The 25,532-nt window shown below is 41.8% G+C and overlaps 1 protein-coding gene across 4 annotated transcripts; it reads right to left on the bottom strand.

The window, feature by feature from the left end:
• Positions 1–1,312: 1,312 nt before the first annotated feature.
• col5a2b (collagen, type V, alpha 2b) lies at positions 1,313–24,009 on the bottom strand. 4 transcript variants are annotated; one of them, XM_071464810.1, is made up of 56 exons: positions 23,771–24,009; positions 17,709–17,924; positions 15,340–15,558; positions 15,038–15,262; positions 14,662–14,678; positions 14,537–14,569; positions 14,378–14,410; positions 13,932–13,985; positions 13,269–13,361; positions 13,077–13,151; positions 12,909–12,953; positions 12,748–12,801; positions 12,587–12,640; positions 12,397–12,450; positions 12,175–12,228; positions 12,018–12,071; positions 11,822–11,866; positions 11,676–11,729; positions 11,530–11,574; positions 11,255–11,308; positions 11,001–11,099; positions 10,814–10,858; positions 10,422–10,520; positions 10,228–10,281; positions 9,985–10,092; positions 9,770–9,823; positions 9,548–9,646; positions 9,315–9,368; positions 9,070–9,168; positions 8,708–8,761; positions 8,551–8,604; positions 8,415–8,468; positions 8,246–8,299; positions 8,044–8,088; positions 7,858–7,956; positions 7,641–7,748; positions 7,325–7,378; positions 7,104–7,157; positions 6,684–6,737; positions 6,530–6,583; positions 6,273–6,380; positions 6,046–6,099; positions 5,814–5,867; positions 5,496–5,657; positions 5,289–5,396; positions 4,997–5,104; positions 4,686–4,739; positions 4,485–4,592; positions 4,294–4,347; positions 4,075–4,182; positions 3,797–3,850; positions 3,585–3,692; positions 3,049–3,406; positions 2,725–2,915; positions 2,334–2,576; positions 1,313–2,259 (listed from the first exon to the last, which is right to left on the bottom strand). In XM_071464810.1, the coding sequence occupies exons 1-56, from the start codon at positions 23,862–23,864 to the stop codon at positions 2,113–2,115; spliced, it is 4,986 nt and encodes a 1,661-aa protein (XP_071320911.1). In that variant the 5' UTR covers positions 23,865–24,009; the 3' UTR covers positions 1,313–2,112. The 4 variants fall into 4 exon arrangements, with proteins under 4 accessions (XP_071320911.1, XP_071320913.1, XP_071320912.1 ...); XM_071464812.1 differs by lacking the exon at positions 23,771–24,009 and adding an exon at positions 18,269–18,573; XM_071464811.1 differs by lacking the exon at positions 17,709–17,924 and having other exon boundaries at positions 23,771–24,007.
• Positions 24,010–25,532: the final 1,523 nt, after the last annotated feature.

Genomic DNA, 25,532 nt, shown 5'->3' with positions numbered 1-25,532 from the left:
TTGAGTGAAATGTGTGGTGACCTTTGACTTTTAGTGTAGTGCCACCATTAGATCAAAATTGCTATTTGATTTATGACCTAATACCTGCAGTAATAAGTACACTCCCATCAGCTTTAGCTGCACTTCTGGGATTCTATGTTTCCTTCTTTCATCAGTATTTAATGTATGTCTTTTTATTTCCTGCAAAGCACTGCTCAGTAAAAAGGTTGAGGAGGAAGCGTGTTAAAAGGTACACCAGTCAAGACTGAGCTTGTCTTCTCATGTCATACGCATGCAGGTGTGCACTGGTTACTGACTCTGCATTAATAATTAATTTTTGGATTTGAAGGCCTTAAATTTCAAACAATTTCAGTTATCCTGTGCTTCCCGTTTGGGGCCTTAAGTGTAAAAACTGCACTGAGCAACATGTGTCCATCATTGTTAACAGGAGGCACCTGTTTGGGGGGAAAATGGGCACTTTAACACTGATATTTTTCTTCATGATGATATTCTAGTCTTAGTTCTAGATGCTAGTCCCCAACTGTGCAGGTTGAATATGAAAAATGTGCCAGAGTGTTATGTAAAAATGTAATGTAGAGCTCACACAAAAGCACAGTTTAGATTCCTTCACCCATAGTTTTACCTCTCTGATAATTTTTTTCCATGCACTGAAATGAAAATAGCAGCCCCGGCTAAAAATGACCACCTCGACAGATGTGGAGCGAGCCCCGGGCTGCAGGAAACGGTGAGAGTGTCACGTCTTTCACCGAGCGCTGAGAGGTGAGGTCGACCCAGAAACATGTGCTGCCTGAACTTTGGCTCTTTTTCTTCCTGTAAGGACGCCTTCTCGCTCCCTCTCTCTGGGTCTTTATTTTCTTTTTTTTCATCTCATTTGTTCACACACCCATATGCATGCAGACACACTGAAATGGTGGGGAAAAGAATAAAGGAAGGAGTATTCAAGCTGGAGTTACACATTTGTGTTGGTTTTGTAAATCAGTAAACCAGTGTGTTGATTCATTTCTGGAAATAAGCACTAATGCATGGTGGATACAGCAAAACACATGTCTGAAATGTAAGCTGACTCAACAATTTGTATACATTTATCATAAAGCACAGGTTTATTTGTTTTCAAATCCCAGAAATCCCTTAGTTTTTCATTCCAGCCTCTTAATGAAAGACTTTTTACACCTAAAATATAAGGTGAATGCAAGTCCCTGTAATTTAATGCCTGGCAGGAAAAGTACTGTCTCCCTCTAGTGGTGAGATAGTTTACTTCCTGTGATGCCTGAGCTCATTTAAATTCACTTTCAAAGCAAAATGTTGCTGCTCATGAGGGGGAACCGAGTGTTTATTCAAATTTTCTGACTTTAATTTGTTGGAAGAGCACAGTCATTCCAAAGAAAGACATTTATTCCACATCCACAGTCAACAATAAACAAATAATTTGCAATTTACAGTCATATGTTGCATTTACAGTTGAAGTTTTAAGAGGAGAATACAAAGTTTTCCTGTTGAAAGAGTAAATGAGTTCCTGCACAGAACTAAATAATTTAGGTTCAAACATGATGTTCATTTTTTATTCCATTAAAATTAAAAACTACAGTCATTGCCATTTAGACTCTTGCCCTTTCCAGGCCTCTGGACGTGCATTTACTGGAAAAAAGCCATCACTAGTACTACAAAAAAAAGGTTTGAATGCTTTTATTTGCAATAAACCTTCAGTTCTTAGACAATCTCCTTCACACTTACAATAAAGATTTAATATTTAAAATTACTGACTATTTTTCCAGTTTATGCAAGTTTACAGTCCATCTAAACCCACCTTTCTTTCTTGTTTATTTAGCACCTTAGACATTTCTTATATCAACCCACATGCATTTCCCTGTAGAGTACTTGTACTGTAGAGTGTAAATTTATTGACATGGTGAATAAATTATGGCAGCTCTCGTCTGCTGGCAGACACAGTAAGTACGCTGTACTTCAACAGCTTACAGGAAATGCAGCCATGTGTGAAGAACCTTTATCTTGTATGCTCACAGAGAGAGGAGTCCATATGCTAGAATTTCTGGGGATGATGTTACTCCTCTACAAAGGGCTATTTGAGTCCATCTTGCATTGAGGGTTTATGTTTTATGAGAAGCACACGGGGCCGATGTCCAGGCCAAACTCCTGATCAGGCTTTCCAATGTCCATGGGGGCTACGTCCACAATGGGCAACCTGGCTGAAGTTTGAGTCCTGTACTCAATCACTGTCTTGCCCCACTCTCCATGTAATTGCTAAGGGAAAAAGAAAATCAGATAAATCATCCAATAATTTTTCATCAAATCTAGGTGTTCTGTTCAAGACTTACTGAGCAGCCGTCCTCGATGACGGTGTATCTGAGGCGGCTGTTGCCCTGCGCTCTCAGTTCCTGGCCGTTTGAGCCTCTGAGGACCAGAGCTTTCTTCAGGTTGCTGCTCTTCTCGTCTTTATAAGCCACGCTGTTCCTGCAGTAGTAGGTGATGCTTTGGTGTGACTCTTTGGACAAAACCTGCAGCAGCTTCATTTGAACAGCCACTGTATTAGGCTGCTCCTCCTCATTTCCATAGCTGAACTGAAATTAGATGTCAATTTGACATAATTACACACAGGGCACGCTAAATTTCCAGGCTTCTAGATGCTATTCTTTTACTAATCACATTATGGTTGAAAGAAGACTTCCAAAACGTGCATGTATCCAAATAAAGCTCTTAATGTCTTACTTTAGTTCCACCATTCATGTCGGCTCCAAACCAGATGGGTTTGTTGGCAATGGGACTGGATTTCGTCCACCAGGCCTTGCGGGGAATATTTGCCGGATTGGCAGAGATGCAGGTTTCACCACTTTCCATATTACAGAAGACCCTGATTGCGTCTTTTGTGCTTCCTTGATTTGGGTCGAGCCAATACTCACCTGTATCAAAGGCACAAGAAAAATGACTGGAAGGACTTAGATCAGTAGACCTGAGTACATACTGTATGTGATACTGGTCTACAAATAAATGGAGTGGAAAATAGTGGAAAAGTAAGAAAACCAGGACCCTCACCGCTCTTTTTCTGGGGGTAACACTGCTTGATGTCCTGGCAGGTTTTTGCAGGGTTCATCTTGCTGCCATCAGGATTGCGGAGGTTTTGCAGATGTCCGCTGAGGGTTTTCAGCGTGGCGTGGATGCCGGTGTCTGCACGCAGGATGGCCGAGTTCTTATTGGGAAGAGCTTCATCTTTGTTGTACTCCGGAAGAGGAGGAGGATCAGCCGCCACGTAATCCTCGTTGAATTCCACGGCGTCTGGCACGCCACCGTTCCCGTCATAATCGGTCAGAGCAGCGAAGAGGTCTTCCACAGCTGCGGTGGGAGGTCCTGGGGGACCTGGAGGGCCAGGGGGTCCAGGTTCACCAGGTGGACCCTAACAAAGAAAAGACAAACATTAAGTGTTTTTTTTAATAATTGCTATGGTACCTGTGCGACAAAAAAGCTCGGTCCATCCGGCACTGTGGTCCAGATCAAGATATCTCTTTTTGAAACTCTGACAAGGTCTTAATTTATTTAAATCTATTCCATCTACTCCAGAAATCTTGTGTCACCTGTGCTCCAAGATCTCCACTGGTCCCTCTGGTACCAGGGGCGCCCATCGGTCCAGGCTGGCCCATGTTTCCTTCCTTTCCAGGAGGACCCAACACTCCTGGAGGACCCTATATGGTTTTAAAACAGTCAGAGATTTACAGTGAGAAATAATGTGTAATATATAATGCATATTATTATCTGGTCTGATCCTATGGTACAATTATACACCTACCCTCTGCCCAGCTGGTCCAACAATACCTGTCATTCCTGGATCTCCTGTGGCACCCTGAAACAGAAAATAATGGGATTTCATTGTCTGATAGTTTCACCAGGAGTTGGCCAAGAGCGGCGTGCAAAAGGCACCAGTAAAATCAGCAGAAAATTAAAGATCCTCGCTGAATGAGATGTTGCAAATGCACCTAAACTGAACTCTGTTGCTGTATTGGATATGGGCCCTTATATCTCCACAGGAATTGACAGAGTTGTTTAAATGATTAAAATTTTGTTTACAGTTATTCCAGGGAGACCGTGGAGACCGGTGAAACCTCTGTGTCCCTTCTGACCCCTCTCTCCTTGCTCTCCAGCTGCGCCCTTCTCTCCCTGTGGTCCTTGAGGGCCCTAAAAGCAGATACAGGGTGGGAGTTCAACACAACCAATGTGTTTTTACACTGACAATACAATTTGTCTTAATTGTTAATTTTAAATGTTGAATTGTGGCAATTCATTTACCACTTTCCCTCGTACTCCAGCTGCTCCCTGGGGTCCAGGGGGGCCTTTGGCACCCTAAAAACCAAACAGACAAAGAGACATGAGAGAGCAGAGGTTGCGATTGTGACAGCATAGACAGAGCTACTGAACTGTGGCTGACAGATGTAGCATATACAAGTTAAATGAGTTGTATTCCTGTTTGCAAAATTCACATTTTCGCCTATTTGTCCTGGACTGCCGGTCATTCCCACTGGGCCCTCAGTTCCTGGAGACCCTACAGTGCCAGCCATACCCTCTGGACCAGGATTTCCTCTGTCTCCCTGGAAATGCATACACACACCAGTGATTACACAGCTGTATAATGGTATCATTAACTGATTCAATCCACTTCAAAACACAACACCATTTCTTACCCTGTCCCCTACAAGACCCTCTTTTCCAGGTGGCCCCTCTGCTCCAGCAATACCCTGAATAAACACAGATGGTGAGAAGAAAAAGCTGAATCATCAGCAAATAAATAATTGTACTGGAGCATTACAGCACAGGTGGTTTTAAAACATGTTGTCCATATGAAGTCTCTGTCTCAGTTTTGTTTGTTCTTCACTAATATTTGCTTAATTTAAAAACAATTTTCAGATCTTACAAGTGTCATACAATACAAAGACCATAAAACCTCAGCTAAACATCAACTAAACACCTAAAATATAAGCTGTATAGGACAAACCTCAGGGCCGGCGTCTCCTCTTGGTCCAGTAGCTCCTGGTAACCCGACTCCACCAGGAGGCCCTGTGCCGCCCTGAGATCCAGGGGTTCCGGGTTTTCCTGGTGGACCCTGAGAAACGAAGAAACACAAGGTTTAAATAGTTGTTTGCATGGTTCAGGAGTCATATCATCATTTAATCACCAAGACTAACCCAATGTTTTCCACACACAAATCTGTCAGTGCAAAGTGAGTTACTGAGATGTAGTCTAGCTTTTGTCAGGCTACAGAGGAAACACTCAGTAGGATTACTTACAGCAGGACCTGGCAGTCCCAGCATGCCTCTCTCTCCTCTGAGTCCAGGCTGACCCACGACACCTCGTTGTCCTGCAGGGCCCGCAGGTCCTGGGGGCCCATCAGGCCCCTGTCAGAGAAACACAAGAGCAGACAAGCAAATGAATCAGTTCAGGACTTATTTGTCTGCAGCTGCTGGAAGATCAGCACAGTCTGAACTTTCTCTAACCGGAGGACCGTCCTCGCCAGAGTCTCCCTTCTCTCCAGGGCTGCCTGGAGGGCCTGGGGGTCCTGTCTCTCCTTGACGTCCTGCAGCTCCGTTCTCTCCTCGAATTCCAGAAGGGCCCTGCTTTCCTGGAGCACCTATGGGCCCATCTGCCCCAACAGCACCCTGAAAAACAAATTTTGAAAATACAAATGTGATATCTGCTTATATACATACATATATATATATATATATATATATATATATATATATATATATATATATATATTTATATAATAACTTCTCTGTGCTGATTTCTTTTTGTGTAAGTAATGAACTCACAAGGGAGCCGGGTGATCCAACTCCTCCTGGCAACCCAGGAAAACCAGGAGCGCCCTGTGGGAAGAAAACATTTTTAATAAGAGATACTTTAATGATAATAATGACATTAATATTGGTTTAGTTATAACGTGTTATAAAGCACTCCAGGCTAAGACGTCCAACTAAAGTTAAAAAGAAAGAAATTGGCACCCTGTTAAGTTGTTATTTGCCACAAAGGTCTTGAATAACTCACTGTTGGACCCTTTGTTCCTCTGCCACCTTTCAGTCCAGTTACACCAACAGGTCCCTAAAACACACACAGTTAGATCAGGTCTGAATATCTTTATGCAAATAGACTGATCAACTGTAATTAGTCAAAATGAAATATATAATTTTGGTTATTTAAAATGTTTTGAAACTTCTGACCAATATTTATTTTGATTATTCGCCCACTATTTGAGTGAGACGTGTTCCCTCTACCTGTGTTCCTTGTTTTCCAGCTGTACCCTGTGGTCCGGGTGGTCCTGTTTCTCCCTTCTGACCTGGCTCACCTGTTTCACCTTTGACCCCAGGCTGACCATCAGGACCCTGGGAGAGAATATATGTTTCAGGTGATTATTGAGCTTGATGATGCTGAGGTCTCAGAAACATGTGCATCTATTATGACACAAATACACAGTTAATTTTAGAGTAATCCTGTTACTTCCTGTATTTAGCTGTGTTTAGTGCCAACTTACAGGAGGTCCAGCGAAGCCAACAGCACCAGTTGGACCAGGCTCACCATTAGAACCCTGTTAATATCATCACACACATAAATACACACTTCATCAAGAAAATTGTTAAACTTCAATTCAATTTAACGTCAGTTGTAAAAGAAAATGTGCGACTCACAGCGATTCCTCTTGAGCCTCGGCGTCCTGTAGGTCCTGCTGGACCGGGTTCACCCTGAAATAAAATGACAGTAAAGTTATATAAAATCAAAGTTCTTGACTTGGATTTTCTTACATGTGCTTCATTTAAAGCTGGAATCAACAAAGTAACAAAGTTTGAGGATAGATTGCTATTTTTGTCCTGTTGTTTTGCAACAAATACTCATTATTATTCACATTTCCCCTCATTTATGTCTGATACCTCTGCTGTTCTTTCTTAATTTTGTATCTACCACAAAATTTCAGTAAATGTTGTAAATATTGTGTCATTTTTGGTGATTTTACAGCAGTGTTTTTGTTTTTTTTTTTCAAATTAAATGACCATAACCAATCACATTTCATAGTTTAAAATATCTGCTAAAAATTGTGCTTTTGAACTCACCTTCTCTCCGTTGGGTCCACTAGAACCAACAGGTCCAACAGGACCAGGAAGTCCCTTTGAATAAAGTGAAATAAATTTATGTCAGAACACTATTATCAGTCACACAGTAAATTAATTGTAAGATTGTCAGCTAGTAATGTTTTGACACAAACGTCTGGCGTCCCGATCTGAGAAATCTGCAGTATTGTTTGTGTCCCGACCATCGTTTTGAGACGACTCACCCGTGCACCATCAGCTCCTGCTTTACCCTCAAGTCCTTTATCTCCAACAGAGCCCTGGGAGAAGAAATCAGCCTCATTAGTGCCTCAGGTTTATTTTCCTTTAACAAGGTGAACACACAGGAAACTCATCCTGTTTTCGTGATTTTCCACATCTCCCAAAACTACTTCTGACAACCTCCTCTGTATTTGCTCAGATGCATCAAACATGTAGGGACAGAGAAACTGTGACTTCAGTAGCAGGTATTAAGTTCTACTGAGGTGAGAAACCCGTAGCTCAGTTTCTTTGCAGGTGATCTGTTCCTGTTTTTTAACTTACTGCATCTCCCTTTGGGCCTGAAGGTCCTGGTATGCCTCTCTCTCCTGGAATTCCCTGAAGTCCTGGACCACCTTGTTCTCCAGGAGCACCCGTTGGACCAGGGTTACCCTAAAATATACAAGACAGTATTACAGCTTTACATGCAGCAACTCAAAATTGTGTAAGGGTTTGATCTTGGTGCTTGAAGTCAGTGTCAGTGGTTTAATGGTTACGATACCTTTGGTCCATCTGGTCCGGGTCCACCTGGACTACCTTTAGGTCCCTGCAGCCCATTGGGTCCGATTTCACCTCTTTCTCCTGGAGGGCCCCTTTCTCCCTACAACCAGGGGATGGAGACATACAGTAATGAACTAAACCCTTACTCAGGGGTGGGAACATTGATTAGCCATATAAATGAACCTACCCTTGGACCAGTGGCTCCGACAGTTCCAGCCTCTCCAGCAAGACCCTGAAAAAATACAATATTATGCTTAAATATCATATAAAGACCTTCTTGTGATATTATGACTCATCATTGTACAGCATATAACTTGAAACAGAATTAAATTCTTCAGTGAAAAAATTGCTTTATAAGAATTTCATTTTTTTGTGTTATTTCATTGTACCTCGTCACCTGGTTTCCCTGGCTCTCCAGGTGGACCTGGCAGTCCAGGCAAACCCTAAAAAACATCAGCCCACTTTTTAAATTTGTTGCTAATGACAATAATAGACAAGAACATGAACTTACTCATTAATAGGATGCTATAATTAAATCAGCTACAGAAAGCAGTTCACCTGGAAACCATTCAGTCCCTGAGGTCCCTGCTCTCCTCTTTTTCCTGCAAGACCCTGAAAAAAAGCAAATTAAATATATACTTAACATAATATTATTAAATCATTGATGATTTTCTCAACAAAGGAGGATGCTTACAGCTGGGCCAGCTGCTCCAGCAGCGCCCTCCTCTCCGTCCTTTCCATTCTGTCCCTGGAAAACAGTTGAAGTGAAGTATCGATCAGTATATTTGTGCTTTGATGGAGAGAATGAAGCTCCAGTAAGATGTAAGATATGTATTAATAGTGATAGTTACCCTTTGACCTGGAGGTCCAGGACTTCCAGCCTCTCCAATCTTCCCAGCATCACCCTAGAAAACAACAGGAACCCAAGCACTAAAGCCTTCATCTGTTGTGTTACCATATAACTTATACATTACTGTCATTCTGGGGCTTTTTATTTACATTTACACGCATGCATTTGGCAGATGCTTCAATCACTTGACATCTCCTTAAGTCAATTTTCAACAAAACAGGCAATGGTAGCCCCCTCATTCTTCTGCTGCGTATATCACTGAATATCCCATTGCATATTGAGCAGAGATGTGCAATATTGTTCTAGTTGGTTATCACATGTTCCTAACAGGTGTCAGGTGATCTAAAACACATTGATACTGACAGCAAAGCCTTTTGGTCCTGGCAGGCCCATCGATCCAGCTGCACCTCTGTTTCCAGTAGGACCAGCTGGGCCTGGTTTGCCTTCCTCTCCTGCCGAGCCCTGGAAAAACAAAAAGAGCGAAAATTAAATTCATGCCATCATGAAACAAATACCACACATGCTGTACTCTTGGCTCTGGGCAAGAATGGATTCTTATTTAGTTGTTTTAGTTAAGTAGTTGACTAGTAGTGGGAGGTTTTGCGTACCACTGGTCCTTGTTTGCCCTCTGCTCCCTGAGCGCCGATAAGTCCAGTCAGACCCTGTGAAATAAGACACACAATAAGGTGTAAAGTTAAACCCTGCGAAGTTGGGAAGATTATCTGTTGGTGTGAAATTGATTTAACCGTTTGTCGAGGCACATAGGAATTTTATGACTATATAAAAATTCAGCAAAAAGTAAAAAACAACATCAATGGATATTTAGCTGTATATGTGTTACCCGAGCTCCTGTTAAACCTGGCTCTCCAGTGCGTCCCACATCTCCAGCAAAACCTTTGGTGCCAGCTGATCCTGGCACACCTCTTTCACCCTGGGCTCCCTGTTCGGCCAAACATCAAATATTCAAAATCACAGAAAAACAATAACAATAGAAAATAATCACAATTAACAACAATTAGTGACATTCTGCCGTTGAATGAATTTTAATGCGAGGTCAACTCACCTTTTGGCCTGGTAAACCATCTGCACCAGGGAAACCTCGATTTCCCGGAGCTCCCTAGAACAAATGAAGGATACGTCTTCATAAATCAGAGTTTCAAGAATTTAATGACTTCCTACTGGAGTTTTGAGTTTCCAATAAATTTCCACAGAACCTGGGGTCATAAAACTTGCTCTATGCAAATAGTTTTTTTTAGGGTGAATTAAAAGTTGACTCACTGTCTCTCCTGGAGGTCCTGGAGGCCCAACGGATCCGGCGTCACCTCGTGGTCCACGCTTTCCATCCTCTCCCATTGGGCCTAATGGACCCTGAGTGCCATGGTCACCCTAACACCACACAGCAATCAATAACCAGTGAATCAATCAATCAGTCGGTCTCCTAACAAACCAGTCAAACAATTTCTCAATTAACCAGCACATAATATCAGAACTTTACGTCAGGATGGTTTGTGTTCATCTTACTCTTTCTCCCTTGTGTCCGGGTTCTCCTTTGAATCCAGGGACTCCAACATCGCCCTGCAAAACAGTGTGGAGGTCAAAACATTAAAGCTCTCTGTGCATTAGATTATATGAGCCACAAAGTTACAAAGACATATTTAAAGAAAAGTATCAGTCAGTTATTCACAAAGAAAACTAGATGAAATGACAGCTCATACCAGTTGGCCCTTCGGTCCTGGTGCTCCTGTGGTTCCCTGAGGGCCAGGGGGACCAGGTGGGCCCAGCAAACCTGCTGGACCCTGAACACCTGCCAGACCCTGGGAAGGAGGAGGAGCAGCCACAGATTTAATAAAAATAAAAAATCCAAAAGACAACTGAAGCTGCTGCATCACATGTTCTCAGGCAGTTGACCAAAAATAATTATGAAAATAAAATCTCGGATTTGGTAAAAGCATCCTTCTAAATATCTTTTTAAAACAGTGAAAGCCAGCGTTGTTAAGTAAAATTAAACATCTTGGCTGAATCGCTGTGGAGATCTGCAGACAAAGACATGATGGGGAGTTTATTCTAACTATCTCCTAATATACATAAGTCATACAGTTACACTTACTGTTTGGCCACGGGGACCTGGAGCTCCATCAGATCCTGCTGCACCCTGTTATAAAACAAGATATTGACTAATAATTAATAATAATGTTAACCCCAAACTCTCCCTACAGAGTGCTCTCATGTTCTCAGTTTTAACAGAAAAAGCTACAAAAAACTACGACTGATTGATGAGGTTGATGATAACACACCTGCTGTCCTGTTGGTCCTGGTGGTCCTCCGTGTCCGGCGTCCCCCCTGGGTCCCTGCTGTCCTGGACTTCCTCTCACTCCTGTCGGTCCGGCTTCACCCTGCACCAGAGGACATGATTCAGGGCAAATTCAGGGACGACTTTAAAGGTCTTTGGTTGAAATACATGCCAGCCTCGGGGGGGCCACAGAAAGATCTCACTGATTTCACAGTGAGCTAAATAAAGAAAGGTCTTTTTTAAAAAACTCAAACTCACCTTAATTCCTGGGCTACCTGGGAATCCTGGCACACCAGGGATTCCAAGTGGACCCTGTAATTAAAGAAAACTTTACATAACATAATAAAACAATAAAACAAATATTCTTCTTTGGTTTACAGCTCAGAGGCATTAAATCATGCTCAGTTAAGTCCTGCAGGATGATGAAATACATGCAGAATAAAAAACCATGTCTATGATGCTACTGCTGCTTTGATAAAGGGTTTACTGCTCCTCTGGTTTGACACATTTATACAGAAGATATTGGTCCTTACCAGAGGACCTGGTTTGCCGACATGGCCGGGTGTTCCACGTTTTCCCTAAAAGAAGAAGAAAGAGAAAATGTCTCAATCCTGCAACATCATTTTAAAGTTTTGTACTGTTTAAAATGGATGTATTACAGATGCTTTTATTGTCTTACCACGGGCCCAGTTGGGCCGGCTCTGCCTCTTTCCCCCTGCAAGCCTGGTGGTCCCTGAAACAGAAGGCCAGCTCAGTATCTGTGTGACTGACATCTGACTCTGTATCAGACGCTGTGTTGATCTTTCTAGTGTGTGTGTTGCTTACCACTGGACCGGGAGCACCCATGGCACCAGGAGTACCGGATGCACCCTGGAAAATGCAAAGACAGAAACAATACAGGACTGAAATGTTCACTAAACACTAAAGTCATTACATTTTTTAATTTTCAGAGTCGAGTTTTAACAGTCCTCACATATCAATGATAATTTCAGAGGCTCATGATGAGTTGACACTTTCATACCTTGGTTCCCACTGCGCCAGTTTCGCCTCTTGGCCCAACAAGACCAGCAATTCCCTGTTGAAGAGATTTAAAATCACAGAAACAGGTTAAGTTCTGGATATTTCTGAGGAAATGAGGCCTCACTGGTGACAAATAACTTTAACTACATGTGATTTACCTTGTGACCTTTCAGTCCTGGAAGACCTGGGAGTCCTGGGAATCCTCTTGCACCCTACAGGAAACAACCAATTAAATCCACTATGAATTCCCATCTTACACTGTTCCAACTAAACGAGTGTATAAACACAGATCATACTTGATGTATGATAGATTTGGGATTATATGGGAAATGGAAGCATGTGTCTAGTTTTGGTGTGAACAGTGGGAGACGACTAGTTACCGCAGATCCTGGAAATCCTGGTTCTCCTGTAGCACCTGCAGGTCCAGGTTCTCCCTGAGTGGAAAAAGTGATATAGTTGTTCTTATTAAATAATTACTGGTAGGTTAATGATTATCATAACAACAATAATAATGAAAAAGCAAAAGAAATATGTATAATAACAGTGTCTTATAAGAAGAGGTTGACTCACATCAGGTCCAGGTTTTCCTGGTGGCCCATCTGGTCCTCGATGGCCTGGCTCACCCTGCGGGCAAACAGAAGGAACTTGAAACAGCTGACACAACTTTTTCAAGATTCAGTGAATTTATGAGAGTCAACTGAAAAATGTGTAAAATGTAAACATGCTCCTACCATCAGTCCTGGATCTCCACCCTCTCCTGGAATTCCCTGACCACCACTTGGACCCTAAAAAAGATATGGAGGAAATATATGATATAATGACTTTAAAAATATGATTCAGTCAATGATTAACTAATAGTTACAGTCATTAAAAATGTACGGCCAAAACTTACTGGTGCTCCAGTCGATCCTGGAGGTCCTCGTGGTCCTGCTTCACCCTGAAATAGCAGCATTTTATACACTGTAGTTTGAACTATACATTACCACCAATTTCTTAACGTGGTATAAATGTAAAATATGTAATTTCAAGTAGATTTTTCAAATAATTGTGCAGCACTCACTCTTGATCCTGACACCATCCCAGCCCAGCCAGACTTCTCACTGAAACCTGAAGCCATCTGAGACACTAGGTTGCCCTTTTGGGAAGAGATTTACTCAAAATAAATGTTTAAAACTATCATAAAGGAATGTGTGTATTTCTACTGCAGCAATGAGTCACTCAAACAATGAAACAGACTTTGAGAAAAACTCACTCCAGGGGCGGCTGGCTGGCCTGGGGGTCCTGGTTCTCCTGGATTTCCTGGCACACCAGGCTCTCCGTCAAATCCTGCAGGCCCTGGGAATCCCTGCAGGTTGTGTGCAAACATATCACTGATGAGAGAGGACACACTGTTGTCCACTTGGCCATGCAAACAGTAGAAATAAATAGACAGTTCATCTGAATCAGGAAAAAAATCAGGAAAAATTAAAATCAAAATGTAACTCATTAAACGGCAAAGCATCTTTTTTGGAGACACACTATAAGTTGCATTTTAACCATGATGTCCCACAATTTACACACAATAAGCAGGTTGATAACTGGAAGGAATAGAAACTGTCTCCATTCTCAGATCAGCCTGTAGATATACAGTTTCAAAACTAAGACAAAGTCAACCTAATCTTCTCATAAGGTCAGTGTGAGAACTTGAGGACGTAGTTGAAGACAGGAGGAAACCTGCTGGCTGGACTGTGTAAGGGCAGTGAACGAAAATGCTGACGTAATTGAAGACTGTATGTATGTTTTTTGGTTTTTTTTGCTTGGCATGAAAATATTAGTAACAGGAAAAGTAAGTATACAATTAAGACTTTCTTTCTTAAACTTTTGTTTGAATAAATGTTTTACGACTGTATTCAACCATTAGCTCACTCAGACTTACCCGCCTGCCTTTAAAGCCTCTTGGTCCAGTGTGGCCCTGAGCTCCTGGAGGACCCTGTACCATAAAGACAAATATAAACCATGAGTGTGAATATAAAATATGTTTTAACTACATTTATTTTAAGATAAACAAATTTCATTACGAATTAAGCATATTAACATTCACATCAGAATTATTAAACCATACTGAAATACTTAATTATCATCCCATCCATTCTGCAGCTACAGTGGCCTTACTGCAGATATTAATTAAATACACATTCTCCATTCTTCTATGTGAATAATGAGCAGCTGCTGGCACCATTATGACATTTCGGTGCCCTCTAGTGTCATAATTAGTGCATTGTGCCTATTCTAGAAATTCTAGAAATTCTGTTTCTATTCTAGAAATCAAAAGCAAATGTAAACACAAACACAACAGTGAAAGCAGAAGATGTAAAAACCCACCGAGGGTCCTTGAGGTCCAGGGAGCCCCACCACCTAAAAAGAGGAAAAAACTTTAAGTTAAAAACTGTTAAGATGATGTAGAAAAAAACAGGTATCAACCAAAAAAAATTTAAATAATCATTTTGAAAACATGGCGTGTACAATGCTGAGTTTACTTACATATGGAATATCACCTGGTTCACCTTTCTGTCCCTATAAAGGAAACAAGTTTTGTTTTGATTAAAAGAACAATAATTTTCAAATTAGTTTTAAATGAATCCCATCAAAAATGATTCATGACTTACCTTGAAGCCCATCATTTCTTGGGAAAAATAGAAAGAAGACAGTTGATTAGATTATATTCTCTTCTAAACATGTTCTTACTGCTCTCAGCATTGATCATTTCATGTTAAAGATATTATACAACTAGCTGTCATTAAATTAACTTCAAGCTGTTTTTGCTGATTTGCTGCAGTGATGTACAAGTGTACTTCAAGGTGCGTCAGTACAATGTGACATCACTGGTGGGTGTGGTTACAAGTGCATAAATGCTAAAGCTCTGGTTTGGCCTCTGCAGGTAAAATGGTCTCTGAACATGGATGTTGTTATAATAAAAAGATCATAACGATGTCTGAACTCAGCAAAAATTTAAGGAGCAGTGGATGGAAAATGGCGTCTCACCAATCATCCTGCTGGCACTGGCGAAGGTGTCACACACGGGGCAGCACTCTCCGTCAGGTGTGACCACCTTCTCGCAGTTTGACAGAATTTCGCACTGCACCTCATCGCAGATGGCGACACCGTTGTCACAGACGCAGACGTGACAAGGCTGTGGTTTCCAGATGTCATTGTGACGGTAGATCTCCCCGTCGACTGTGCAGCTCTCCCCTTTATTCTCATCTGCAGCTGGAACATGATCAGGTGGGATGTTTTAAAAGCAGCGCAATCCAAGCCCTTGACAAAGTGACAGAGTTAACGTTTACCTGGCGTGGGGTCGGCGGCGGGAGCTGATGTCGAAGCTGCAGTCAAACACACGGGGCAGCACTCGCCATCTGGGGTCACAGTTTTCTGGCAGTCACCGAGGTCCTCACATACCACGTCCTCACACACGGCGGTCCCCTTATCGCACACACAGATCCGACACGGCTCGGGGTTCCACATGTCATTGTTGGCGTAGACTTTCCCATTTTCTGTGCAGGTGTCTTCGTGAAACAGAAATTAAATTAGTATCTGGGGTGGTTTCGACTTGTTCAGCATTGACCAAATTTGAAGAACTTAAAAAGGAAAAGTTCAGCATTTTGCAAGATGCACCTTTTCACTTTCTTGCCAAATCTTAAATATGAAGCTACCACAGAGGCAGATTAGCTTAGTTTAGCATAGCATAAAGACTGTAAACAGGGACACAACTAGCCTGGCTCTGTCCACCAACTGAACGACTAACTAAATAAACCTCACTAATTGACATGTTATTTAGTCTGTACAGTGTAAAACTTAGGGAGTCTTTATGCTAAGATAAGCGAAGCTAACTGGTTGCTGAGGATAGCTTCATATTTGGTGTGGTATTACTCTAGAAAGTGTATTTCTCAAAATGCAAAAGTGACAAACATTTCCTTTAAATGCTAAATCTTAAATGCAAATGTCATACTCTAACATGCTTAACTTTTAACCCAGCCATTATACATGAGGGTAGAGGTAGCGCTATTTGTAAAGCCCCTTTGTGTAGATTTTTTTTTAGATTTTAGCATCCTGCAAATGATTATGATAGCAGAGGTTTTTGTTTTTAGAACAGTGGAACAGCAACCTCAGTGTTTAGAGGGATGTAACGACACATCACAGTTTTTTTTTTCTTTGTACGACCACCGGGAGCTGCCGAAGTCACAAATTTAAAAATCCTACACATAGGGGCTTTAAACAGCGCAGAGAAACTGTTTAATTTAAATACTTCAAGCCTTAATTGGTGTAAAAATGAAGCAACTCACAGTAAGGGCAAATACCAGTAAAAGTGGCAATAACCATAAAAAAAAGTGCATATAAAGTGCAATAAATAATAAGACATGGGACATGGTGAAGGTGGAACAATTTCCCAGAGGAATACACCTCATGTGGTAAATAAGTTACTTGCTCAACTTCATTTGTGTGGCAGTGAAACTGGTAGCAGCTCCATTATTGTCCATATTTATCAATACTGAAATGACTTCTTCGCCTGTAGATGAAGTTGCTACCAATGTTTTTGCTACACAAAGTCTGAGAATTGAGCTTATCTGCCAGAAAGTCAATGTATTCCTTTTGCAAACTTAAAATTCAGTCAAAGGGAAATTCGGAGCACAAAGAAATAGGTTTTTTAAAAAAACATCATTTTGTGTGCACAGGATGGAGCCCGAGGAGGAGGGCGTCAGGCTGTGACAGATGATAGAGGGCACCAGCAGGCCTGACACAGATGAGAAGATTGAACGACTGCTGAGGTTGAGGGGAAAAGTCGCACAGCCACAGAAAAAAATCTGCAGGTAACAAACAGCCTCGGGACATTCGCTTTACCAGTTCGAGTATCAGTATCAGTGTTGGGGCGGTGCGCTGCGGCCGAGCACACGGGGCAACACTCGCCCTCTGGGATCTCTGTGGTCTGGCAGTCACCTACATCCTCACACACCACGTCCTCACAAACCACCGTTCCCATATCACAAATACACACTCGACACGGGTCTGGGTACCATATCTGATTGTTGGAGTAGACTTTGCCGTCGTCTGTGCAGGAATCTTTATGAAAGAGAACAGCAACTGACATCAGGGTTGTTCTTCACCAGCTGATAGTTTAAAGCCACCCTTCCCTTCCACCCAGCAAAACTTGAACCTAAGATGAGGCGCTGCCCATCGTTTAGTTAATAACACAAAGAGGTTCCATACATGCAATGCATGTCAATTTGCACATATCACTGCTATAGGGAGCCTGTTGCACAATAGGGAAATCCCTCATGGTGCCATTGTTACTATAAAAATAATCTGAAGAAGCATTTTTACAACATACATTGATTATGATATGATATGCTGATGGGACATTGTGGATATTATTTCTAAGAGCGTTTAGCATCATTTAACAAATAGTGTTACCTGAGCAATATATTGTCACTACATGTCTGTTTAATCCTATTCTGACACATGGTACTGACTGTGATTCCTAAATGCAGATAACATGAGACGAACTGAGAGGAGGGAGAGTGTTGAATCTTATTGTGAATTGCAATCTGTATTTTTAAACCACATAAAAATCCACATTAATAGACACAGAGTAAATGTGTAAATGTGGATATTTATGGAACATACAGACCCAAATATCAGGTTCTTAAATATTTATTACCAGTTTTATTGTCCACGCTAGGAGGAGGTGGTGCGGCTGTCGAGCACACGGGGCAACACTCGCCCTCAGGGGCCTTGGTTGTCAGGCAGTCCCCTAGCTCTTCACACACCACTTCCTCACACACCACCGTCCCCGTGTCGCACACACAGATTCGACACGGCTCTGGGCTCCATATCTGATTGTTGGAGTAGGTCTTGCCATTTTCTGTGCAGGTGTCTTCATGAAACAGAACAGCAGCCACGTCAGTGATTCCCTTAAAGTCTATGCATCATTATGGGCTTTTCAATCAAAAGCAGATTTCACAAGTGGTGCAATATTCCTCAATATTCCTGAGCTGCACAATGATGCTGTTTTCAGATCTTCCCAGATCAAGGTCACAATTACTTTGACCTTTAAAGTCTTGCATCCTTTCCTCTTTTTTACCAGAATATATAGAAAGTCTGGATATAGCAGCTGATCTATTTTAGCTCAGTAATAGTCTCAGCCTTAAATCTACTGTTCTCCAGATGCTTAAACCAAGAGAAAACAACTATGATTCTTGTAAACCCAAAGCTACTCACATGACAGTGTGGGCCCAGTGGCATGGCAGCGTGATAAACACAACACCCACTGTTTCCACCTGCAGCCGTATAATTTAATACATGGAGTTCAAAATGTGCAGGTAGAGCTCTCTGAAAGCAGAAACAATCTTTCCAGGTCTGTGCACAGAGACTTGCAAAGAGAAACCACTGGAGAAATGAGAAAAGCTCCGTGCAGTGATCCTACTTCATCATCCCATACTTTACTTTTGTTTAACTTAATTATTTCTGCTTGTGAGTAAAAGCTGCTGCATCCTGTTGATGTGTTTTCGTGCAAAGTGAAAGGCCCTGCACACATTACTCTAATTAATTAGATCTCAGGCTGGAGTTAGGTGGAGCTAATTTCATTTCTGCATGTGTCCACACAGTCCTGAGAAGAGAGCTAATTAGCCATTCATTAACATCACCTGTGTTTGCAGCAGTGAACCCACTGTACACCACCTGCTAAGCTCCAAACAGCACACAGGCAAATTAGGATACAAGTTTTTCCTATGATGGAAATAAATCACCAAATTTGTTGTTATAGGTGATTTAATTTTTTTTTAATCTTGCATCAGAATTTGCAGCATAAACTATAGAAACTGGGCTCCATCCGAGATTACGTGTGGGATTCCCAGAAACTCCCCAGTCCGACCATCAGACCTGTTTAAGTGTGATTGGAAAAAGCCCATAATGATGACACCAGTGTGACCAGAGTTCCCTGTAGGAGGGACTGAAGGTACAACAGCAGTAATGTCCATTTACCTGCTCCAGTGTCTGTGCTGTGAGGCGGTGCTGCGGAGGAGCACACAGGGCAGCACTCGCCCTCAGGGGTCACGGCTGTCTGGCAGTCACTTAGCTCCTCACACACCTCGTCCTCACACACTACAGTCCCCCTGTCGCACACACACACCCGACACGGCTCTGGGCTCCATATCTGATTGTTGGAGTAGACCTTTCCATTTTCCCTACAGCTGTCTGAGTCAAGCAGAGCAGCAGTGAACATCTGGAGCAGAGTGTCCAAAACCCTCACTGGGCGACTGTCCGAGTGTATTTCTGTCATGAAACACTTTCTTTGCACAGAATATGTTATTATATTTAACTTAAACATCAAATTTAAGGATAAAATCTTTATCATCAAACATTAAAACACCAAATGCCACAAGGACCACAGAATGCAGCCCAGTGTATTTTCCTCCTTTGACCAGTAGGCTGCACCCACGACTCAGCAATACATGAACATCAGGTACAAGGCTGAAATCAACCAAATAGTGTGTGTGTGCACAGTAAATGTCCTCCAAATATACCCCTGTTAGTATTGCACTACAGTTATATAGAATATTGCATCATTATTAGAGAGCTTTAACTACTTTATACACTGGTAGGTAGATTCATTTATAAGTAACTGGTAATGAATTGTGGAGGAGTAAAAATATAAAGAAAGGAGATCAAAACTTTTTGTTGACTCTCAACCTGCGTCTTTGACAGGAAGAAAAGGATTGAAATTAAAAAGCCATGAATTACAATGACAGCCAATAAACTCAGGTGTTCATTTAAGTCTCATCATTTAAAGGGGAATTCCTTGGATTTTACACGTCTGAGTTAATTGGTTTTATAATGTCGTCTGTGTCTCTGGAGGGTAAGAATATTCCTAGTGTTGTTATAAATCATGGAGACAACATTTATGCAGGAGAAACTATGTTAAACTGCAGGTATGGAGCTTTAAAGACCAGGGTATTTATCCAGTGAGTAGAGTCTGTGAAAACACGCTACACAGTTGCATTATGGGAAGTGTAGTAACATTAAACACAATAGAAATGCCATAAAAACTTTAGGCACCATCAGTTTTTCTAATCAAGAAGTCACTGGCATAACTACCATGTTCTTAACTGACAAAACTATAGTGCTGTAGTTTTGTGTCACTTTAAGACACTTTCAGGCAAATTGCCTCTGACCTGCACTTGAGCAAGGCACCACAGTCATTCAGCCTGGCAGTGACTAGACTGTGGTTGAGCTCCATAGCTCCTGGCTGCGAATAAATAGGTCTGTATATGCAAGTATGCAATCATCTCTGCAGCAGCAACGTCTCTCTCTCTGGGCTCCAACTCCAAACATAAAACAAGATGAGACCTGTAGTTTTCATGTTAGCACAAACCTAAATTAACATTTTTGATAAACCGAGAGATAAATCATCCAGCAGTGTGAAAATGAGTTCATCTGGTTTCAAAAATGTGAAGTTTTTTCTACAGAAAAAATGACATTTTCCTCAACCCCTGTGTCCTGTCTTACTCTATCTTGAATTGTACTGAAACAAACTTGTCAGGAAGTTAAATTATCATTCCCTATTGGCAGATATTTCTTTGAGGATGAATGATTTGTTGCAGGATATGTGTGTATCTGTATCCTGGTGGCTAAAGATTAAAATCCTGAACCTCAGTGTTAAACAAAAGAAATAAAACCACCAGGAAAAAGTGCAAAACTAAAAGAAACAGGGAGAAAAAAAGCAAATATAGCCACCTGCTACAGGCTTTGTGAGCATATTTTAATCCAGGCAGTTCAGTGACGTCCCTAAGTACTAATTATGTGGTGGAGCCTCTCCCCGCGAGAGAGGCTGGTTTTCAGAAACGGGAGTTATTTCAGGGGAAACCACAGCGGCTGTATTATACGTTGGGCTTGGGTAGAACTTGCGGCTTATTGTGGAGAGCACAGGGGTGCCACACCCGGAGAAACCCTCCTGCTGAGAAACCTGCTTCACCCTGGGGAGCCGCTCGCAGGCCGCAGCATGTATGAAACTACTGAAATTCACCAAGCTGCAGGGTCTTCAGGCTGCAGGGCTCTTATTAGCAGTTTTATCTCCCTCTGAAACAGTCTTTTTAAATATTTAACCTTTTCCTCTGGGAAAAAAGCTCTTTTTTTACTGCAGCTTTTACAGAAAAGTTATAAATATATATTTTTAGGCAGCTGACTTTAGTCTGTGTGATTATGGCTCAGATTTACAGTATAAGAGAAATTACCACGACTAACTATAGGCCTCTTTTTAAAGTGGAAACCATCCATGCAGCTTTCTGACACCACCTGAACACAGGCTTTTAATTTTTTTATTACATTTAAACTACATAAACTGAACCTTTAGCTAGTGATTTACAACCTAAGGGCTCAATCAAAATGTAAAGCTGATTTATGGGATAAAAAAGGAAAATATTTCTCATTTTCCTTATCCTGTATTCCTATTTATTATTTGTTATACCACATTTAAAGCAGAAATACAAAATTATGTTTGTTTTTCTAATCTTTGTTCTGGAAAAACTACAGTTATGCTTCATTTTTTTCCATGTGAATTACTGCATATTTTCTCTTCTAACAAGGCTCCAGATGAAACAGTCCAAGAAGGAAAATTCACTCTCTGATTATAGTCATCAAGGTCAAAAAGGTTGGAAAACACTGCATTAGATGAACAGCTTCCAGATCAATCAGCCTTTTAATCCAGTGTCACATCTTAACATCGTATTGTCCTTAAAACCAGTGAGATACAAATAAGTTTAAGCCTCCAAATTAGAAATCTCAGCTCTCTGCATCTCTTTCCAATTCCCCCTCTCAAACACACACACACACACACACACACACACACATCAGGCCAAGAACAGCACACTAAAATCTTAAATGGCCAGTCAGAGTCTTAACAAGCTGACAGCCAGAGTCGTAAATCTGAGCAGACTGTTTCTTCATAACAGCAGCTCACACACTGGATTTCTCTGTTCGGACACAACAACTGAACATGTTGTATTGAATCCCTTTATAACAGCAGCAGGTTATAGTGCGTCGGCCTGTTCGGGCTTGTGGGGAAGACAGTGGCCTTGTGAGGACCTGTCCTCACTGGGATGGGACTGGGATGTTGCAAGATGATTGACATCTGACATCCTCAGATAATTTGATTTTATCACCCTCAGACAGAGTCAGGCGAACTTCTCCCCCCCGTTTCCACTCTTTATGCTAAGCTAAGCTAACTGGCTTCTGGCTCCAGTGGCATGTTTTGCAGATACAGTCATAAGAAGCAGAAACTGATACTGGGCAGTGGCTAGATCACAGGGATCACAAAGTGGCTTTTATCCTCACAGATTATTATTGTTTTTATTCACTTTTTATGTATAACTTTATAATTTCTGTAGAAAAGTGAAGTTGGAGTTGAGTTACAGCAGCTGTAGCATTTTTGGTCCTGTGTGGTGGAGTGAAGCTTTAACAGACAAGTACCCAGAGCACAGACTCTCACTTTTTATTCTAATATTTGTCACTTTCTTATTGGCTGCAGTGATGCACAGCTGCACCAAAGCCTTTACTAAACAGCACTGCATTTAAAGATGGCAGCCACTCAGATGTAGGCGAACATCTTTAAATAAAGTTTTTCAGTGGAGGTGATGAAAGCAAGTGAGGCCTATTTCATATCCATCGTCCTCTCACTCTGGGTGTGTCCTGTCTGCCTTTGGCCCAGAGTCTGACCAAAATTAGTGGCCTGCTTTTGTCCATCCCATCCACAATGGCCACATCATTATAGCCGTGGAGCTCTAAACCCCGTCATTCAGCCTCGACCTCGCACTGAAATAGCCCAGCTGGCCGTGTGTAATGCAGCATGGGGGGGGGGGGGGTATTTTTGACCCAGAATCACATCCACTGGGACATTTTTATATTTTAGAAAATGTGCTTGAAAGGAAAAAAGCCACATCTTTGAGAAATCATCTCAAATTTTGAGATTCTGTGTCAATGACATGGCGCCGCTTTAGCCCCAATATCAGGCAAGAACGTTACTTTTTCTTCCAAGAGATTAGCGTCAAAGCTTGTTGTCACCTTTTAAGATTTCCAATTAATTCCTGAAAAGTTTGCAGTTTTTGCCAGATGTTTTGTGTCCACACCGCAAGAGCACCCTCCTAATCATCGCTCTGTGGCTTCATGAACAGGCAAACGGTGTCTCATTAAGGCATAATAAGCCTTTCTGGTGGAGGCTGTGGGTGTGATTTCAGCCTTTAGTTCCTAAACCACAAGGCCAGTGGGAGGCAGAGTGGCCCAGTTTAACTTCTAAACTAAAACATGAAGGTGGAAATCTGGGAGAGACGAGAAACTTCCCAAACCACATCCTAAATATTTGAAAAAGAAGAGATCATAAAGCAGGGATATAATGGGAAAAACAAGTGTACAAAACATGTCAGTTTCATCAAAATACAAAGTAAATGTTTTTACAGGACTCGAAACTCAACCATAAATCATTCAAAGACAGCAAAGAGTCAAAAATATATGTCCAGCATGTGTAGCATTGGAAAAAAGCAATATATGTTCATTTTATGGAATTAAAGTCTATGTATTAGCATGGGACAAATGTTTATTTCAGCATTTTTATGACCTTTGTTTATTTCATTTTTGCATGAACCAATCAGCACTTAAACACATCAGGTATCAACACAGAAAACCAATCAGAAGACGGAAGGAGAGGTCATATTTTGGGCGGCTGTCACTCACCTTTCTTGGTATCTTCTTGGCACGTCACAGCGATCACCTGAGCCAAGGTGAGGGCCAGGCAGAGAGTAATCCTAGAGCACAGTGAGGGGCCCATGTCTGCGCGCCAGACACGCAGCGTCCTCACACACAGCCGCCTCGAGAGCAGACGAGGAAGTCAGAGAGAGCCTGACCCCAAGCTACAGCATCCAGACTGAAAAATCCAAATATCCCTGAGTGGAACAGGCTCCTGGATGAGCAGTCGCTGCGAACTGAAACAAGTGCCCTCTTCACCCCCCCACATCTCTCCCTCCTACTCTCACTCTCCTCCTCCTCCTCCTCCTCCTCCCTGTCTCCTCTCTCATCATCTTTTCTTGCTTTATTTCAAGGCCAACCTCCTCCTCGGGCTCTGACAGTTGCCTTGGAAGATGCAGCTAATTAAAGGCTGCGTTAAATTTGTCCAGCCAAGAGACTGATGAAAGAAGGCGGGATGGATGATGCTGCTGCTGAAAAAAGTTTTCTCTTCTTTCCCTTCTGTATATTGCTGCTTCTGCATGTATTTTTGACCTACAGTTTGCACAAATGCCTCTTCAATACAGATAAATTCCTCTGTCTTAAACTCGAGGAATATATAAGATATATGAAATTACTGTGCATCCTGGGATATGTAAAAAAAAAAAAAAAACACCAAAAAGATATGTGCCATCTTTTAGTTTGACATTTCTGGGAGTTATGCATATTTGCTTTCATGCAGAAGTCATTGCACCTGGCCAAAAATAGTCCCTGTATGTAACATCCATAAACCAAAACCTGTCATTTTTACACTGGTAGGTGGATTTTGTGAGCTTTGGACTGAGCCAGAGCCTGATGCAACAGATGCTAAACTAAGCTAAGCTAAGCTAGTCATAGCTTAACATTCACCATGACATCAAAGTGGCCTCAATCTTGCAGATAATATGAATAATCAACTGCTGCATTTTAAGTTTATGTGTCAAACTTAATTAACCCAGTGAAAAATGAATGTTATTCTGTGGAGGAGGTGTTTGTTTGTTTTCTGAAACCTCAGAGTTGATTTACCTGGAAGAGCATGTCGGAAATAAAGCGACCCTCAGACAATTAAAGATCTTTTTTCTGTTTGTTTCTGTCTACCTGAAATTCGACTTGCTGACCCACATCTGTGCATGTTACACTCATCCTGATGTGTTTTCCAGGCCAAAGCTCTGCCAAGTCGGTGCGTGAAGCAGACGGTCAGTCCCTGAGGGGATGTCCTGGAGGGAGAGAGCAAAACAAACAACATCCCCATCTCCACCAGTGATTCCTGCACCAAATATTGTCGTCTTATCAAATGATTTTAGCTTGAACAGAGTCATCAGAGCCTCCTTAAGGTGACATTTCTGCCAGAGGATGAAGCAGATTCCACTTGTCTCCTTTGCAGAACAAGTCAGGAAGTGTTTAAGGTGCTTGGAGAACAGACTGATTTCCCATTAAGGAGTCAGAGGCAGAGGGGCAGAGCCACAGAGGAAGCAGATGGGAAGACAGTTCCTCCATCAGGTCAGAGTTTTCAGCTTCTGCACATTCATAGTTTTTTATGTGGTATGAGGAACTGGTTGTAAGAGAAAAAGTGCTTTTAAACAAAGGTCACAAGTTTCTGAAAGAGGACCCTGAAACTTACACTATCTGTCAGGATTGTAGTTCTGGTCTTCGAGCTGGTCTTCAAACTGTATTGGTGAAACACTATCTGATTGCAATCTCATCACCTATTTCAACTGAGGTATTTGTTGCTTTT

The sequence above is a fragment of the Trachinotus anak genome, unplaced genomic scaffold (assembly GCF_046630095.1).
Source record: "Trachinotus anak isolate AG129_WGS33_773 ecotype Australia unplaced genomic scaffold, CSIRO_AGI_Tana_v1 ptg000026l, whole genome shotgun sequence".
Lineage (NCBI taxonomy): Eukaryota > Metazoa > Chordata > Actinopteri > Carangiformes > Carangidae > Trachinotus > Trachinotus anak.
This window is presented reverse-complemented; position numbering and strand designations above follow the sequence as displayed.

Coding starts and splice junctions, on each gene's coding strand:
- col5a2b (XM_071464810.1), bottom strand. CDS start 23,864: ATGGGCCCCTCACTGTGCTCTAGGATTACTCTCTGCCTGGCCCTCACC. Junction 13,986..14,377: donor CTGGACCTCAAGGACCCTCG/GTGGGTTTTTAC, acceptor TTTATGGTACAG/GGTCCTCCAGGAGCTCAGGG. Junction 11,100..11,254: donor CAGGTAGCCCAGGAATTAAG/GTGAGTTTGAGT, acceptor CCTCTGGTGCAG/GGTGAAGCCGGACCGACAGG.